Here is a 19,343-nt window from a genome sequence, read left to right as displayed (position 1 = left end):
CTGGAAGAGGTTAATAAACTGGGATGAGGGTTGACTTTTGATGTGTGCTTGTTTTTTCAGAATGCACTAGAATGACTGAAATGACTGAATCAGCATGGAAGTAAAACTGTCGTTTCCCAAGACATCCCAGGAACTGTTTTTCAAACTGAAACCACACCTTTGGTAATCATCAATTTAAGGCCAGGTGTGTCTAGCTCACACTTTTAATCAGTTTGTTGTGAGGCAAGTCAAGTTGATCTATTGTTCTGGTGGTGAGCAGGTCATTTCTTACATTTGTGTGCTCTGTATTGCAGTTATTTTCTTATTCAGGGTCATTTTATTTAATTGGTGGTGTCACCATTTGTAAGATGCACTTATTTTTCAATGGAATTATTTAATGACCTGAATTCACTTAATCACCTTGTTGGTACTGATGGGCAAACAAAGCTTCCTGAAGTGTTGAGGCTTTCCATCTTATTGTGTTATACTGTAGGTTCATTACTCAAGGCTTTGATCAAGAAAGTGTACACTTGTGGCACATTTATTGTTGTCCCACACCCCATAGTGCATTCGAAGCGTAGCCTTTTTGTCTTCTACCGAAACAAATACAGGACCAATCGGGTTGTTTGATGAAACAAAGCTTCAGATGTCATTGATCATGTGCTTCTGATAGTGATACAGGCATCGGCACACTGCTTTGAGGTAAACTGCTTAGCGATTTCGACACACCTCAGCGTTCCGTAACATCACTAATTGTTAGACTGTTCATTGATTTTTTAATTTTTTTTAATGCATTTCCTTTTACTTTCCATCTGTTTCTTTCCTTAGTTTAGGTATGGCAGCAACACAATTTGAAAATGGACCACATGTGGCAGCGGGGCACATTGGGCCACAACAGCCAGTTCCTCAGCCCAACCCTGGCACATGGCACCCAGTGCATGGACCCGAAGGATCAGGGCCCCATCTGACCGATCATCAGCCCCATCCTCATGTGCACCAGTCTCGACCCTACTTCTATGTGCAGCCCCCTCCTCCTCTCCCCCTCTACCACTACCAGTGGCCCATGCCCTACAACCCCTGCTCTGGATTTCCAGGGATGGCTAAGTTTAAATGTTTTTCTTACCCAGTAGTATAAATGCTGTATAATGTCCAGTCTGGAGGTATAAAATAATATTCATGATCCGTAAACCACATTTTTGTTCTGATCTACTACATGTATTGTACAGCTCAAAATGTATACCTCCATAATTTGAGGAACCCCATGCTTTTCAGCTGTCATTTAAAAAAAAAAAAAGTATTCAATACAATTCAAAGATTCAATGACACTCACTCCTTCTAATTTTGTATTTAGGTTACGGTATGCCGGGAATGGTTATGCCACCTTTCCTTCCCCACCCATACATGGAGGTTCCAGGTTATATTCTTCCTCATTCCCAGCTGCACCCTGCAGAATACAGACAATACCAATTCCGTCCTGCTGCCATGGCCTACCAGAACAACAGCAGGATGTCCAGAACGTTTTACCACAACCCCACACCCATAGAGATGGTCAACTCTGAAGTACAGACTGAACCACCACCTGAAGTGGTGAAGGATGGTCCCCCCTTGGCTAGACTACTGGCTAGGTCAGACTTTGGAAGAGGCACCAACTCTACCACCACCTCATCTCTAAGCTCCAAAGCAGAGAAACAGAGCTGCCCAGAAGAAGAACCTAATTCCCCCATTGCCTCCAAAACTGGATTCCAGGGGATACTGAGGAGCCAGGGTACTGGCAAAGACCCACCTGCAGGAACAAAGACCATCCACTCACGTAGCATCTCTATAGAGTGGATGACACAGAATGGACTGATGGTGCCAGAAGATGTGGCACAAGAGTTGTCTGAAAAAGTGTCAGATGATCATCCTAATCAAAGCCAGATGTCCTTTTATAGTCAGGTACCCAAAAAGTTGAATGAGTCCGTATGGTCAGTGCAGTCTTTGGCCCCGTATGTCCCCTCCAAAGAGTTGCTTATGGAGAATGGCATTGTGGTGACTGAGAAAGAAGCAGATCCTTCCAACGTCAGTCAAGACCTCGCAGCCAGTCAGGTCATAGCTATAACAGAGAGGAGGAGAAGTCTGAGGTTTTCGCTGACTTTAGAAAATGTGAAAGAGGCAGAGAACATGGCTGATGTGAATACTTCTTCATGCCAAGAGTCCTTCCATTATAGCCAAATACAGCAAAAGGCTAATGCGTCTGTTTGGTCAGTGCAGTCTTTGGCGCCGTATGTCCCCTCCACAGAGTGGCTGATACAGAATGGGCTTTTGGATCATGAAGCGTCGACTGCGAAAGAATCGGATGCGAATGTCAGTCGAGGCCACACAGCTAGTCAACTGTTGGCTATAACCGAGAGAAGTCCAAGGTTGTCCCTGTCATCGGTAGACACACTTCCCCCTTACGTTCCCTTTTCCTGTTTGCTGGCCGACATGGGAAAAATGTACTACAGAAAGCATCAACTAGGCACTGCAGAGCATAAGCAAGTTTTCAGCACGCCAATGGATAAATTCATCCCATCAAAGAGGCTGAACTCTGAAGCTCTTCCCAGGAGGAAAAGGCAGCTCAAACTTAGCCACAACCTACACATGGAGCTTGTGGAAAAAGGTTATCCTACAAGCCAAAGTGCAATGATCCCAAGTGTTGAAGGATCTTTGAATAGCACTCAAGGGTCATTGAAACCCAAGGCTCAACGTAGCCCAAATCAGAAGGCTCTGAAAGTTACAGAGCCCAGGGTCCTGAGCCCTCCCTGCTCTCCAGATGACCCTAAACCATATTCCTCCAAATGCCTAGCAGGAGACAAAGCACCTGGCTGCAGATGTACAGGTTGCTGCAACCAGAAAATGGAGGCGGAGGTGATGGAACCTGCCAAACAGACTGGGCCTATTGTACCCAGTCGACAGGACTGCGAGCAGATTGCAGATGTTAGGGTGCCAACGGGTCCCTCATCAAACGGTCACTTTAAGACGTGTGGTCTGATGTGTTCAAAGCTACAGGAGAGGAACTGCTACTGTGAGGCGCCGAAGCCAAACGGAGTGAGTTTCAGGAAGCGCCACACAGGCAGACTGAATAAGGGAAATGTGGCCAAGGTGGCCGCCGATCTCATCAAGCCTCAGGCACAGCAGCGTCTCATTCCACAGAATCAGAGACGACAGATGGGTAAAGAGGGCATACCATACTTTTTGATAATTCCTAAACTTGGTCTAAGTTAGTCTGCTTTGATATATTCTTACACAAATGCACACTGAAACAATGCTGTAAAATGACACTTTTTATATAGTGTCTTTCTCCTGCAGATTCCAGGGGAGCAAACAAGGCCATGCCTGATCATGTAACTTGTGATAATGGATATGGGCTGAACAACTCAAAGAAACGGGGACGATGGCAGAATAGACCACAGGGTATGTATACTGAACAAAAATACAAATGTAACATATAAAGTGTTGGTCCCATGTTTCAGGTCCTGAAATAAAAAAAAAAAGCTTTTCCATCAATTTTTGTGCAAAAATTTGTTTACGTCCCTGTTAGTAAGCATTTCTCTTTTGCCAAGATGATCCATCCGCCTGACAGGTGTGGCAAATCAAGAAGCTCATTAAACAGCATGACCATTACACAGGTGCACCTTGCACTGGGGACAAAAGGCCACTTTAAAATGTGCAGTTTTGTCACAACACAATGGCACAGATGTTTTGGCATGCTGACTGCAGACATGTCCACCAGAGCTGTTGCCAGAGAATTTAATGTTCATTTCTCTACCATAAGCAGTCTCAATGTTTTAGAGAATTTGGCAGTACTTCCGACCGGCCTCACAACCGCAGACCCATTCCACCCCAGGACCTCCACATTCGGCTTTTTCACCTGCGGGATTGTCTGAGACCAGCCACCCGGACAGCTGATGAAACTGAGGATTATTTCTGTATATAATTTTTTGGGGAAAACCCATTCTGATTGGCTGGGCCTGGCTCACCAGTGGGTGGGCCTATGCCCACCCGTGGCTGTGCCCCTGCCCAGTCATGTGAAATCCAAAGATTAGGGTCTAATGAATATATTTCAATTTACGGATCTCCTTAAATGAACCGTAACTCAGTAAAATCATTGTTGCGTTTTTATATTTTTGTTCTGTATAATGTTAGTCATTCTACTGACTATTTTCCACGGTATTGTTAGTGTTTTCAATGCTGAATACCTGATGGTGTTACTGGTTTCTTCACCAGACAGAGCACAGACTAACCCATCAAACAAGCCTTTTGGACAGCAGAACACCCAGAGGAATGGTGACGAAGAACCCTGGACTGGGTATTATGGCAGATCTGGTAAAACAAGAGGCAAGGATAACAACCTTGATGGATGATTTATGGTTTAGACTGATACGGATGCGTTCTATGAACGGCCAGTCACACCATTCTGCCTGTTTCATAAAGTAAGGTTAAATTGTCAATCAGCAGTTGAAACAATAACAAAGTGTTTTCCCTGTCCCCGTTTCTGTAAAAAGCTGAGGTATGAGGCTGGAGAAATGTAACCACTCAAATTCATAGACCGAACTATGGATGCAAGGACTGACAATCTGATATCATTAGTTTTAAACATGTTTTGAGACTACACATTGTTTCCATTTACTCTTACAAACATTGGAGTAAAACAAGCTTAGTTTTGGTTCTGATGGGGTACGACAGTCCACATGAGGCATGTATAAGTTATATTTTTCCAGAATCAATAGGTACATATAATTCATTTTTTAAGTACAAAAATGTATGTAGCAACTGTAGATTACCCCTTTTTAAAGGGGAAATTGTTAATTGCCAAATTCATTTTTAGACATTCCAAGATGAAGCCCTATGCTGAAGTTATTTTTAATAGTTATTTATTAACGCTGTGTTTTCTCTACAGGAGCAAATGGGAGAAACCCAAGGTACTGACCAGACAGAGACGGTCAACAAATGACAATGAAGACATTTTTTAATAACCCTATTTATAGGCCTATCTAAAATAAAGTTTTTTTTTTCCCTTCTCCAAATTAACTCCTTGAGTTTTGAAGTGGTGGAAGAATTTGAAATTAAAAGTAGAAAATGTTCATGAAATGGGGCTTATTGATCAGTAAGGGAATTTGGACTCCTCATGACTTCTGAACTCTATAAAGACTTCACAAAAGCAAGATTTATTCACTAGCGATTGCAAAAGGCACAGCATATTCATTGTCAAGGGGTCCCAAGTGAAAGATTAATTTAGATACTCCCATAAAGGTTATCTAAAAAGTAGCCTACCCAACACTCTTACTGATAGGGCTGTGAAGTTGCCTACCCACCATGTGGTTGGTAAGCGTGGCTAACTTCAGATGGGACAATGTTTCGACTGCACACAGGAGATCGAGGGTCTGTGAAATGAGACGGCATTCGACCCCAGTACTTTTCAATCTGTTTACCAGATATCTTAAGTTCACTTCATACAAACAAATGTTTTGAAACGGAAAAGGAAGCTGACGTTTCTTATTGGACAAGTTGACCTAGTATCTCCCACAATTTCATCCTGTTTGCCTCTGTGTAGTGAATACAAGCCTGTCTCCCCCCATGCTCGCTACGACAGTCAGTGGTCTGTCTCCTAGCTACAGCCTACAGAGTCATCCACCACGCCTCTCAACAACTTATTCTTTGGTTGCACCAGCACCTTGTTGAACCTGTTATTTTACTCTCCACTTAGTTTCTTTCTTTGATAATACGCCTCTTCTGCCTGCCTTGTTGCCTGCCTCAACTAAACCTAACCCCAATCATACTGCTAAACTTATGCCTAAACCTAACTTTTTTTTTTCAGCTGAAAGACTAAGGTATGCCCGGAGCTTACCCATAATGTTGCACAATGATTTAAGTCAAGTCAACAGATAGAATTACGCACATTTCGATCTGACTATACGTGTCTTGCGAGGGCTGGCTTTGGCTAATTTGGAACCACCCACAAAACATGTACATGTGGGCTCATTACCTCCGGTTTACAACCTGGTGATACGGCTTCTGTTTGTAATGCACTTAGTTCGATCTGGAGCCATTTTGGATGGGCTGACGGTGAGTAAGAAAATGGCCATTATTCTGATGAGCTACTGAAGGTCACTTGGCTATAGTAAGCAGCCTGGCAAGGCACACGTTAGCTGAATTATCAGGAGCTAGCCTCATGGCTACCTAGCTAACATTAGCTGTAAGCTAGCTAGTGACAAAAGTCTATGAAGACGTGGATAGGTGAAATGTCAACACAGCTGGGATTCGTAGTTGTTTCTGGAGACATGTTATGCACAGCAGTGCTCCAGTAACATTAGCAGCAAGAGTAGGCCTATGGGTCACTAACACGTTTGGCTAGCTATCTATTGTAGTTAACCTGCGGTGGAGTAAATCCATAAGAAGTAGCTAAATTCATGTATAGCTCAGTGAGTAAATCACTGCTCTACCAGTACTAACGCTACTGCATCCCCTTTGTTAACAAACACAAAGCTGTCTCAAACTACAACGTGTCTCTACAGTAATAAACCTAGCTGTCAAAGGGAATTTGTGCTTGCTAGCCATTGATACAAAAACGTGCTAAGGAAAGTTGTAAGGGCAAAACAATTGTTTTAATTAGCTAGCTTGCTTTCAAAGATGAGCGATTGGGTGTTTTGACTAGCTTGTGAAATCCGTTCATCCCTCAATTTTGCACTGTTGCGCAGAGTAAAGTGTTGTAATGTTGTAGTTGCCTATATGCCATTTTTTTTAGGCTACCCTTCCCAGCCCCCCTCTACCCTACATGGCCACAGAAGTGAAATCATGGCCAGACTGACACCTTCAAGTTCATAACATTTTGAGATGTTTTATATATGGGCTACGTCTCAATACGCATCCGACTATATCGCCTTCTCGAAAGTGGCAGAGCTACAGCGCTGTTTGTCAGACACGATCTTCTCACGAAAATGGTTTGGCCTTCAAAAGGGGAGTCTCTCATAAACCTGCTGTTCTCAGTTTTGCCCTATGACCCCCACAGCCACAGGGGACTCGTCTGAAGTCTGTAATACTGATGTGGCGACTTTTGTCTGTAGCGTCTGAACCGTTTTGGCTACGGACTAATATGACCCTAATGTAGAAAGGGGAGACTCTCACAAACATGATGTTCTCAGTTTTTCTCTGACCCTCACACGTGTCACGGGACATGTCTAAAGACAACCTATACAAATGAATGGAGGTAGTTTTGCGGCAACATAAATAAGGGGTTAAATATGTCCCACCATTTTTTCCCCCCTGATCTCTCATATCTCCTAGATAGGACAGTCACTTCAAAACCTTATTCCTTGTGATTTATTTTTTGACTGTTTTTTGCCATTTATGAATGTTATTCTGTGCGTTTATATGGGCTATTGTATTGAAGGCCAAATTCAATATTTCCTAAAATAACTAAAGAGTTCCTAAAATTCTCAATCAAATATCTGAATGATCCATGGCATGGCCTTAAAACAGTTACATATTTCAGCTTAGAATGATCAACAACTAACTTGACATAGAAGAATTTGAAAAAGAGTGATGTGCAAATATGGTACAATCCAGGTGTGCAAAAGCGCTTAGATTTACTCAGAAACACTCAGCTGTAATTGCTGCCAAAGGTGATTCTAACATGCATTGACTCAGGGGTGTAAATACTTATGTATTCAAGATATGTTTTTATTTTTCATATACTTTTGTGTATATCTAGTGCATGTGGACACCCTTCAATTTAGTGGATTCGGCTATATCAGCCACACCCGTTGTTGACCGTTGTATAAAAGCACACAGCCATGCAATCTAAACAGACAATGTCAGTAGAATGGCCTTACTAAGGAGCCCAATGGTTGAGCAGCCGCACACAAGCCTAAGATCACCATACGCAATGCCAAGTGTCAGCTGGAGTGGTGTAAAGCTCACGCCATTGGACTCTGGAGCAGTGGAAATACGTTTACCATCTGGCAGTCTGACAGACAAATCTGGGTTTGGCGGATGCCAGGGGAACGGTACCTGCCTGAATGCATAGTGTCAAGTTTGGTGGAGGTGGAATAATGGTCTGGGGCTGTTTTTCATAGTTCTGTCTAGGTCCCTTAGTTCCAGACAAGGGAAATTTTAATGCTTCCTATTTCAGCATGACAATGCCCCTTTGCACAAAGTGAGGACCATACAGAAATGGTTTGTCAAGATCGGTGTGGAATAACTTGACTGGCTCAACCCCATCGAACACCTTTGGGATGAATTGGAATTAATTAGTGTTGCCTAATCGCCTGACTTCACTAATGCTCTCGTATCCTGTCCCACGAGGATTCAGCGTGGTTGACCAGGTGTCCTTGAACATCTGTGATGCATACAAATCCATCCCTCGCCCCCACTTCAGCCAATCAGATCACGTCTCTCTGTTCCTACTCTACGCCTACAAGCAGCAACTTGAGGGAGCCACCAACACAGAGAATAGTGAGGAGTACGACAGAGGAAGACTCAATGCTACATGATTGTTTTGAAAATACTGATTGGAATATGCTCAAAGATCCATCCACCCAGGACAAATCCATCAACATTGAGGAATAAACAGCGTCAGTCACAGGCTTCATTAGGAAATGTGTTGTTGTCGCCACAACAATCTGGACATACCACAATATCCGTACAATGCTGAGAGTGGCGCTTGCAAGGCAAATCAAATTTGATTGGTAACAAACACATGGTTAGCAGATGTTGATGCGAGTGTAGCGAAATGCTTTTGCTTCTAATTCCAACAGTGCAGTAATATCTAACAAGTAATCCAACAATTCCAACAACTACTTAATACACACATCTAAAGGGGTGAATGAGAATATGTATATGGATGGCCTAGCGGCATAGGCAAGGTGCAGTAGGTGGTATAAAATACAGTATATACATGTGATATGAGTAATGTAAGATATGTAAACATTAAAGTGGCATTGCTTAAAGTGACTAGTGATCAATTTATTAGTGTCCAGTGATTGGGTCTCAAAACAGTATAAATATGTGATATGAGTAATGTAAGATATGTAACATTATTAAAGTCACATTATTTAAAGTGACTAGTGATCCATTTATTAAAGTGTTCAGTGATTGGTTCTCAGTGTAGGCAGGAGCCTCACAGAGTTAGTGATGGCTATTTAACAGTCTGATGGCCTTGTGATAGAAGCTGTTTTTCAATCTCTCGGTCCCTGCTTTGACGCACCTGTACTGACCTCGCCTTCTGGATGATAGCGGTGTGAATAGGCAGTGGCTCGGGTGGTTGTTGTCCTTGATGATCTTTTTGGCCTTCCTGTGACATCGGGTGTTGTAGGTGTCATGGAGGGCAGGTAGTTTGCCCCCGGTGATGCATTGTGCAGACCGCGCCACCCTCTGGAGAGCCTTGCAGTTGATGCTCTCGATTGTGCATCTGTAAAAGTTTGTCAGGGTTTTGGTTGACAGGCCAAATTTTTTCAGCCTCCTGAGGTTGTCGCTGTTGCGACTTCTTCACCATACTGTCTGTGTGGGTGGACCATTTCAGTTTGTCTGTGATGTGTACGCCGAGGAAGTTAAAACCTTCCACCTCTACTACTGTCCCTTCGATGTGGATAGAGAGGTGCTCCATCTGCTGTCTCCTACAGTCCACGATCATCTCCTTTGTTATGTTGTTGAGTGAGAGTTTGTTTCCTGACACCACACAACGAGTGCCCTCACCTCCTCCCTGTAGGCTGTCTCGTTGTTGTTGGTGATCAAGCTCACTACTGTTGTGTCATCTGCAAACTTGATGATTGAGTTGGAGGCGTGCATGGCCACGCAGTCGTGAGTGAACAGGGAGTGCAGGAGAGGGCTGAGCACACACCCTTGTGGGGCCCCAGTGTTGAGGGTCAGTGAAGTGGAGATGTTGTTTCCTACCTTCACCACCTGGGGGCGGCCCGTAAGAATGTCCAGGACCCAGTTGCATAGGCAGGGCCTCCAGCTTGATGATGAGCTTGGAGGGTACTATGATGTTGAATGCTGAGCTGTAGTCAATGAACAGCATTCTTACATGGGTATTATTTTTATCCAGATGGGATAGGGCAGTGTGATGGCTATTGCATCATCTGTGGACCTGTTGGGGCGGTATGCAGTGAATTGGGTCTAGTGTGGCCAGTAGTCAGGTGGCGGTGATATGATCCTTGACTAGCCTCTCAAAGCACTTCATGATGACAGATGTGACTGCTACGGGGTGGTAATCATTTTGTTCAGTTATCTTTGCCTTCTTGGGTACACGAACAATGGTAGCCATCTTGAAGCATGTGGGGACAACAGACTGGGTTAGGGAGCGATTAAATATGTCTGTAAACACACCAGCCAGCTGGTCTGCGCATGCTCTGAGGATGCGGCTAGGGATGCCGTCTGGGCCAGCAGTCTTGCGAGGGTTGACAAGTTTAAATGTTTTACTCACGTCAGCCACTGAGAAGGAGAGGGGGGGCCGCAGTCTTTGTTAGCGATCCGCAACGGTGGCACTGTATTATCCTCAAAGCGGGCAAAGAAGGTGTTTAGTTTATCTGGAAGCGTGACATCGGTATCCGTGACGTGGCTGTTTTTGTTTTTGTAGTCCATAATTTCCTGTAGACCCTGCCACATATGTCTCATGTCTGAGCCATTGAATTGCAACTCCACCTTGTCTCTGTCCCGGCATTTCGCTGGTTTTATTTTCATGCGGAGAGAATAACTACACTGTTTATATTCAGCCATATCTCCAGAACTCTTTCCATGGTTAAATGCGGTGGATTGCGCTTTCAGTTTTACGCAAATGGCGCCATCCATCCACGGTTTCTGGTTGGGGTAGGTTTTAATGGTCACAGTGGGTACAAAGTCTCCAAAGCACTTATTTATAAACACACTCACAGAGTCAGCGTATAGGTCAATATAGTCCTCTGAGGCTGATCAGAACATATTCCAGTCCGTGTGATCAAAACAATCTTGGAATGTGGCTTCCGATTGGTCAGACCGGTGTTGAATGGTTCTCGTCCCCGGTACATCCTGTTTGAGTTTCTGCCTATAAGCCGGGATGAGCAAGATGGCGTTGTGCTCAGATTTGATGAAGGGAGGGTGGGGGTGTGCTTTGTATGCATCGCGGAAGTTAGAGTAGCTAGCAGTGGTCGAGAGTATTAGTCCTACATGTCGTGCAAACAATATACTGATAAAATGTAGGTAGCATTGTTCTCAAATTTGCATACGAGCAGGGACGAGCTCCCAAAATCCATTAGGGATGCAAAAAGACAATGGACTCAAACTTGAATTGATGTTCAACAACTCCGACTCACGTCGCATGTGGCAAGGACAACAGACTATCACAGACTACAAAAGCAAATCCAGCTGTGCAGTGCCCACCGAAGTCTCCCTCCCAGACGTGCCAAACACATTCTATGCTCACTTCGAGGCAGACATTACAGAGCCAGCCAGGAAGACTCTCGCTGCTCCGGACAACCAGATGCTTTCACACACTGACTCTGACGTGAGGAAAACTCAAATGAGTGAATACTCACAATGTCGGCGGCCAGATGGCACAATGCTGCCGGCCGCATCATCAGAGTGTGTTCCAGCTGGCAGGCGTCTTCTCAGACATATTCAACCTGTCCCAGGCTGAAGTCCCCACCTGCTATAAGGAAACCAACCTCATCACAGTGCCCAAGAAAAACAAGGTCAATCAATGAATCACATATTTTTAAAGCTCTATTTACATCAGCAGATGTCACAAAGTGCTTATACAGAAACCCAGCCTAAATCCCACAAGAGCAAACAATGCAATGTGGAAGAACGGTGGCTAGGACGAACTCCATAGAAAGGCAAGAACCTAGGAAGCAACCTAGAGAGGAACCAGGCTCTGAGGGGTCCCCTTCTGGCTGTTCCCGGTGGAGACTATAAGAGTACATTAAGGCCAGATCATTGTTCAAGATGTTCATAAATGACCAGCAGGGTCACATAATCAATGGTTATAGTGGGTACAACTTATCAGCACCTCAGGATTAAATGTCAGTTGGCTTTTCATAGCCGAACATTCAGAGGTCGAGACAGCCGATGTAGTAGAAAGAAAGAGCGAGGGAGAGAGAGGGTCAAAACAGCAGGTCCAGGTTAAGGTACCACGTCCGATGAAGAGGTCAGGGTTCCATAGCCGCAGACAGAACAGCAGAAACAAGAGCAGCAGCACGACCAGTTGGATTGGGGACATGGACAGCCAGGAGTCATCATCAAGCCAGGTAGGTCCTAGGGCTCAGGTCCTCCAGGAGGGGAGAAAACAAGAGACAGGAGAATTAGAGGGAGAATACTTAAGATCACACAGGACACCAGATAAGACAAGAGAATTACACCCAAGAGGACAGACTGAGAGAAGACAGAGTATAGCCCACGATAATCTCCCCCCACCGCACGAGCCTGAGGGGGGCCCAAAACCGGACAGAACAATCACGACAGTGACTCAACCTACTCAAGTTGAGTATAACGAAAAAATCCTGGCAAGACGTGACACACCCCTCCTAGGGACAGCATGGGAAAGCACTAGCAAGCCAGTTACTCAGCCCCTGTAATAGGAACAAAATCAAAGTGGAGAGAGGGGACCCATCTAGGCAGAGACAAGGGTGGTTCGTCACTCCAGTCTGCGTCTCTTGCATGGATTGGCAGACTATTCCATAAAAATGTAGGTAAAGCCCAGCCTTCATCTGTTTGCTTAGACATTTTAGGAACAACAAGGAGACCTGCATCTTGTGAGTGTAGTGTACTTGTAGGTATGTTTGGCAGGACCAAATCAGAGGGATGTGTAGGAGCAAGTACATGTAGTTATTTGTGGGTTAGCAGTAAAACCTTGAAATCAGCCCTAGCCTTAACAGGAAGCCAGTGGCTAGCACCGGACCTAGAACTAGCATCTCCGTTTTGTCCAAGTTTAAAAGTAAAATAAATGCCGCCATCCATTTCCTATGAAGCGAGGCGACCCTCCCTGTCCCCAGTCCAGTTGACTGGTCTTCATAGAGCTACAAGCTACAAGGGGGTAGCCACTTTGTTCACCTGATCTAGAATTCCTCACAATCAAATGCAGACTTTTTTATCTCCCAAAATAATTCTTGTTGGTTATTGTCACAGCTGTGTATATCCCCCCTCAAACTGATACCACGACTGCCCTCAAGGAACTTCACTGGATTCTATGCAAACTGATGTGGGGGTGCTTTGCTGCAGGAGGGACTGGTGCACTTCACAAAATAGATGGCATCATGAGAATAGAAAATTATGTGGATATATTGAAGCAACATCTCAAGACATCAGTCAGGAAGTTAAAGCTTGGTCGCAAATGGGTCTCCCAAATAGATAATGACCCCAAGCATACTTCCAAAGTTGTGGCAAAAAGGTGAAGGTTTTGGAGTGGCCACCACAAATCCCTGACGTCAATCCTATAGAACATTTGTGGGCAGAACTGAAAAAGCGTGTGCGAGCAAGAAAGCCTACAAACCTGACTCAGTTACATCAGCACTGTTAGGAGGAACGGGCCAAAATTCACTCAACTTATTGTGGGAAGCTTGTGGAAGTCTACCCAAAACGTTTGACCCAAGTTAAACAATTTAAAGGCAATGCTAATTGAATTGTTGTGCAGCCTTCCCTGTCCTAAGATGAATCACACCTCTGACTCAGTCAGCGCTTCAAATAGCTTTGGGCTGGCTACCTGGCCTATCAATTACACCTCTAGGTGTCTGAGAGATGAGTTCGGATTGGTCTGCCATGTAGCCTGCTTCTGTCTATAAAATGAGCTGTTCAGTGTGTGTGGATAATTTTTTTGAAAGATATCTTGAAGAACTGAAAAAGTTTTTCTACTGCTCTCAACATTGCTGCCCTGAATTAATTGTGCTATTGACAAAGATGTACCATGCTGACTCTGATTCTGAAAATTAATCAGACAGTGGAAATCCCTGATTTAGGTAAAAAGATTTTAATTGAACCAGTGGTAGGGAAGAAACAATGTCATTGTCATGCAAGAGGTTGACCGGGTTTGAAATCAGAGGAGTGCCTGACTAGTCTCCCAGTCCCTGCAGCTGAAAAACATCCCACAGAATGATGCTGCCACCACCACCACCATGTGTCACCGTAGGGATGGTGGCGTGTTTCCTCCAGACGTGATGCTTGGCATTCAGGACAAAGAGTTCAATCTTGGTTTCATCATACCAGAGAATCTTGTTTCTGATGGTCTGAGAGTCCTTTATGTGCCTTTTGGCTAACTCCAAGCGAGCTGTCATGTGCCTTTTACTGAGGAATGTCTTCTGTCTGGCCACTCTACCATAACGGTGTGATTGGTGGAGTGCTGCAGAGATGGTTGTCATTCTGGAAGATTCTCCCATCTCCATGGAGGAACCTCTGGAGCTCTGTCAGAGTGATCATCGGGTTCTTGGTCACCTCCCTGACCAAGGTGCTTCTCCCTTGATTGCTCAGTTTGGCTGGGCAGTCAGCTCTAGGAAGAGTCTTTGTGGTTCCGAACTTCTTCCATGTAAGAATGATGGAGGCTACTGTGTTCTTGAGGACCTTCAACGCTGCAGATTTTTTGGTTGCCCTTCCCCAAATCTGTGCCTCGACACAATCCTGTCTCGGAGCTCTACAGACAATTCCTTTCACCTCATGGCTTGGTTTTTGCTCTGACATGCACTATCAACTGTGGGACCTTATATAGACAGGTGTGGTCCTTTCAAGATCATGTCGAATCAAATGAATTTACCACAGGTGGACTCCAATCAAGAAACATCTCGATGATAAATGGGAACAGGATGCACCTGAATTAAATTTCGAGTCTCATAGCAAAGAGTCGCTCGCAGTGCCACAAATACTTTGCACTTCAGTGCCACAAACAATGAATTCAAGGTTTAATTTACTAGACTAAATAAGTTACAAGATTAGGTAGTTAAAATATACAATATAAAACAGGGTACAAAGGGATTTAACACAGGTATTCACGTAGAGAGGCTCCACGGGTCAATATAAATGAACTTCCGTACTCAACTCAGGCAAATTCACACACCACCACATTCTGAGGGCGTTTGAGAATGTTGTGCTCTTATTCATTGAAAGAAAATGTGAGAAGGATGCATAGGCTTTCACAACCGTGAAATTATAGAACACACCAACCAGGAATAGACATGAACTAGGCTACCAATTAGCATTCGATGTGGACAGTAGCGAGACAGTATTAATTCATGATTTGTAAATTAGACCTTACAATACTCAAGGACTTCCAGTACTTTACACACACAACACCACTTTCAGAGGAAATTAAGAATGTAACAGGGTAATATTACTTGTATATCAGTGTTGCCTGCCCAGTGAGATTCCATTAGGATGGAATAAAGCTGAGATGGAGCTGGGAAAAAGAGCATTGTCCAAGTGTCTGTCTCTCTCACTCACTCACTCACTCACTCACTCACTATTCAAGAAAGTGAAGTCTATGAGAGCTCTTCCGTGCAACAAATTATTCCTCTGATTCCAGCCGGGATGGATCGTGTACTCTGTCAGATAGTCTCAAATGCAAACAGTACGTTCTGCAGGATCAACTCTGGAATTAGTGCTTCTGTCTGAGTAGGAGTTTGACTTCAAAGGAGATTGGATCATTCTGTTCAACTTCGAGTGTCCTCGCCGCAAAGAAACTTGATCCACTGTCTGTTAGCAAGTCCTGTAATTTATAGGGATATTCACAGAGGGCGGGCTCTGATAGGCCGGACAGGGTGTCACGACCACCCCGTAGAATCTGAGAATTCAGCACATCCCTATTGACACAAACCTGAGATTTCTACAACATGTTCCTATTGTACAGAAAACAGTTAAACTGTCCCTAGGATGAAATACGTGGCCTGTAGATTAAAAACATGCTTTGGGTAAAATACACACATTCAATGTTACAGCAAATACACATTATATCCCTTTTAATGACAGAAACATGTGGATAAAAATGTTAAATTATGCTTCAAGTTATACTAACATGTAATGAGTCCTTTAATTTGATACATGGAACGTTAACGCACATTAAAACTAAAACTTGAACAGTGCGCTAACGTTCTTTGTTCAGCCAAGCGGCTAGCTAGCCAATTTTGTTGTACATAGCTAGCTGATATTAACAATAGTATCCAGCTGCAGCCCCTCAGCAGCCTGTGACTAAGACCAGCCTGTCAATAAAACTACTATATACTAGCCAGGGTTAATCCCTACCACATACATGTGAACTCCTCCTTTTTTTTCCTCGATTCAATTCTTCCTTTCCTTGCTCTTTCCTTGCTCCCTTTCCTAATTTCCTAAATTAATTTCCTTCTTTCCTAACTGTTTTTCCTTCCCTACCTCCATTTCCTTCCATCATTTCCTAGCTTCCTTTCCTTCCCTACATATATTTCCTCTCCTCCTTCCCCTTCTCCTTATCTTTCCTAGTTCCTTTCCTCCTTTCCATAGGTCCCATTTCCTAGCTTCCTTTCCTTCCCTACTTATATTTCCTCTCCTCCTTCCCCTTCTCCTTACCTTTCCTAGTTCCTTTCCTCCTTTCCCTAGGTCCCATTTCCTAGATTCCTTTCCTTGCTCCCTTTCCTTTCCTCTTTTCCTATCTTAATTTCCTCCTATCCTTCCCTGCTCCCCTGTCCACGCTTCTCTCCTTATCTCCCTTTCCTTTCGTAGCTCCTTTTCACCTTTCCTAGCTCCTTTTATTTTTTCCTTTCCTAGCTTGCTTTCCTTTCTTAGCTTCCTTTCCTCTTTTCCTAGCTTCCTTTTCCTCTGCTCCTTCCCTACCACCTCCCTTTTCTACTTTCCTAGCTTCCTTTCCTTTCTTACCTAGCTCCCTTTCCTTCTTCCTTTAATTTCCTCCTTTTCTTTCCTAGATTAATTTCCTCCTTCCCTAGCTCCATTTCTTGTCCGCCTTTCCTACAGTAGCTTCCTTTCCTCCTTTCCCAGGATATTATTATCTCAGGCAGTAGAGAGGAAAGGGAGAAAGGAAAGGGAGCTAGGAAAATAATTGGGACAAGGAAAGGGAGATGAGGAAGCTAGCAAGGAAGAAAAAAAGGGAATGTGTAAAGGAATCTAGGAAAGAATGGAGTAAAGAAAATAACTTGAAACTAGAATAGGAGTAAATGAGCTAGGAAAATAAAGATGGATAGGAAAGGAGGAAAGGAAGCTAGGAAAGGAGGAAAGGAAAGGAAGCTATGAAAGCAGCCTAAAAAAGGTAGTGAGGATAGGAATATATGAAAGAAAAGGAGGAGTTCACATGTATATGGCAGTGATTAACCACCAGTAGAGAGGAAATGAAGTTAGGAAAGGAATGAGAGCAGGGGAATGTAGGAAAAGAGTAATGGAAAGGGAGCAAAGAAGGAATCTAGTATAAAAAAGTAAGATTTCACATGTACAGGTAACTGCCAAAATAAAGGAAACACCAACATAACATGTCTTAACATGGTGCTGGGCCACCACGAGCCGCCAGAACAGCTTCCGCCAGAACCATGGCATAGATTCTACAACTGTCTGGAACTCTATTGGAGGGATGCGACATCATACTTCCACAAGAAATTCCATAATTTGGTGTTTTGTTGATGGTGGTGGAGCGCCGCTCCAGAATCTCCCATAAGTGTTCAATTGGGTTGAGATCTGGTGACTGAGACACACACACACACACACACACACACACACACACACACACACACACACACACACACACACACACACACAGTTACCTGTATGTGGTAAGGATTAAATACGGCCAGTAGAAAGGAAAGCAAGAAGGACAATAAATTACGAACGGAAGAAAATAATCTAGGAAATGAAAGGAGTTCACATGTATGTGATAAGGATTAACCACGGCCAGTAGATGGCGATAGTATTGGTTTTAATGACAGGCTAGGTTTAGTCACAGGCTGCTGTGGTGCTGCAGCTGGATGCATCTCGATATTTATCTGACAAGTCACAAATGGTACCTTGTTTCTGGTGCATATATGTCATGACACTCGTTTGCTACAACACATTGCTGCAACAACTGTCAACTTTGTTTCAACATTTGATCACCTCATTGTAAAGAGTTACAGAGTGGAAACTGCAAATATCGTCTCGTCTTCTTGATCTGAATTCCCCCGTCTTTAGTCAGCTGTTGTTGTTGATGTAACATAGTAAACTAAATCCGGGACACTCCAATGAATCTGCTGTGTTAGGTTTCGTATGGTATGTATTAATTTGTGGATGTGCATCATCTATTCCGTATGATATGTTCTGAATTCCAATTTTTACAATATGTTCTGAATTCCAATTTTTACAATATGTTCTGAATTCCAATTTTTACAATATGTTCTGAATTCCAATTTTTACATTATGTTCTGAATTCCAATTTTTACAATATGTTCTGAATTCCAATTTTTACAATATGTTCTGAATTCCAATTTTTACATTATGTTCTGAATTCCAATTTTTACATTATGTTCTGAATTCCAATTTTTACAATATGTTCTGAATTCCAATTTTTACAATATGTTCTGAATTCCAATTTTTACAATATGTTCTGAATTCCAATTTTTACATTATGTTCTGAATTCCAATTTTTACAATATGTTCTGAATTCCAATTTTTACAATATGTTCTGAATTCCAATTTTTACAATATGTTACGAATTTGCAAAACATATAATATGTAGCGAATTCCAATCTGTTGTTGCTAATGTTGGCTAGATGACTAACGTTAGCTAGGCAAAGGGTTAAGGGAAGGGTTACTTAACATACTAAGTAGTTGATACTAATTAGCTAAAATGCTAAAGTTGTCTGTGATGAGATTCAAACACGCAAGCTTTGGGTTGCTAGACATTGGCGTTATACGCCCACCTTTCCACCTCGACCAACCACCCTATTTAGTTTTGCCTTAAGTAACCCTCTTTCTTATATAACCATACCAAACGTAACATATGAGACCAGGCTGGTTGTGCAACACAACATTCTAAAACTAGCTAGTTTGATCTCGTCTCATCTCATGTCGGCTGTTGTATCTGAACTGAGCTTCATTACTTGATGTCAAAGCTCTAGAAAATATTTTTGAACTTGAAATGTAATTTTTCATTCATGAAAGGAAAAAATCAACATCAACACCTGGCAAGTCTGTGTTTCCAGACCCACCATTGTCAATTATTGGAGCAGAATCAGCAACTGGTTTCCCAATAGCAATGGAATTTAGGCATATGAGTGTTTTAATGATTCATCTAAAAAATAAAATAAGATGTCACACGAAGATGTGAAACTTAACTATGTTGTTATAGGAGCTGTATGATTGATTCCAGAATATATAGGCTAAAGAGTTCTCTGTAGCTCTTAAATGTACTCAAAGTCATATTTTTTAATTTTTTTGATCCA

The 19,343-nt window shown here is 43.2% G+C and overlaps 1 protein-coding gene and 1 long non-coding RNA gene across 5 annotated transcripts in view; both read left to right on the top strand.

The window, feature by feature from the left end:
• The first annotated feature begins 1,301 nt into the window (after window positions 1-1,301).
• LOC110508708 (uncharacterized) lies at window positions 1,302-5,378 on the top strand. 4 transcript variants are annotated; one of them, XM_021589442.3, is made up of 4 exons: window positions 1,302-3,169; window positions 3,307-3,411; window positions 4,229-4,323; window positions 4,898-5,378. In XM_021589442.3, exons 1-4 carry the CDS (start codon window positions 1,339-1,341, stop codon window positions 4,949-4,951), a joined length of 2,085 nt encoding a protein of 694 aa, XP_021445117.3. In that variant the 5' UTR covers window positions 1,302-1,338; the 3' UTR covers window positions 4,952-5,378. The 4 variants fall into 4 exon arrangements, with proteins under 4 accessions (XP_021445117.3, XP_021445114.3, XP_021445120.3 ...); XM_021589439.3 differs by having other exon boundaries at window positions 4,229-4,335; window positions 4,898-5,377; XM_021589445.3 differs by having other exon boundaries at window positions 4,225-4,323; window positions 4,898-5,377.
• A 9-nt stretch (window positions 5,379-5,387) lies between these two features.
• The window catches only part of LOC149970797 (uncharacterized), a 22,516-nt gene continuing 8,560 nt past the window's right edge, over window positions 5,388-19,343 (top strand). The window contains exon 1 of the long non-coding RNA XR_016493044.1: window positions 5,388-6,063. This is a non-coding gene — a long non-coding RNA (uncharacterized LOC149970797). The remainder of the gene's footprint in view (window positions 6,064-19,343) is intronic.

Source organism: Oncorhynchus mykiss, chromosome 28 (assembly GCF_057628025.1).
Source record: "Oncorhynchus mykiss isolate SJ-2025 chromosome 28, ASM5762802v1, whole genome shotgun sequence".
Lineage (NCBI taxonomy): Eukaryota > Metazoa > Chordata > Actinopteri > Salmoniformes > Salmonidae > Oncorhynchus > Oncorhynchus mykiss.
Note: the sequence above shows the minus strand (reverse complement) of the source record. Positions and strands in the feature narration are given on the sequence as shown.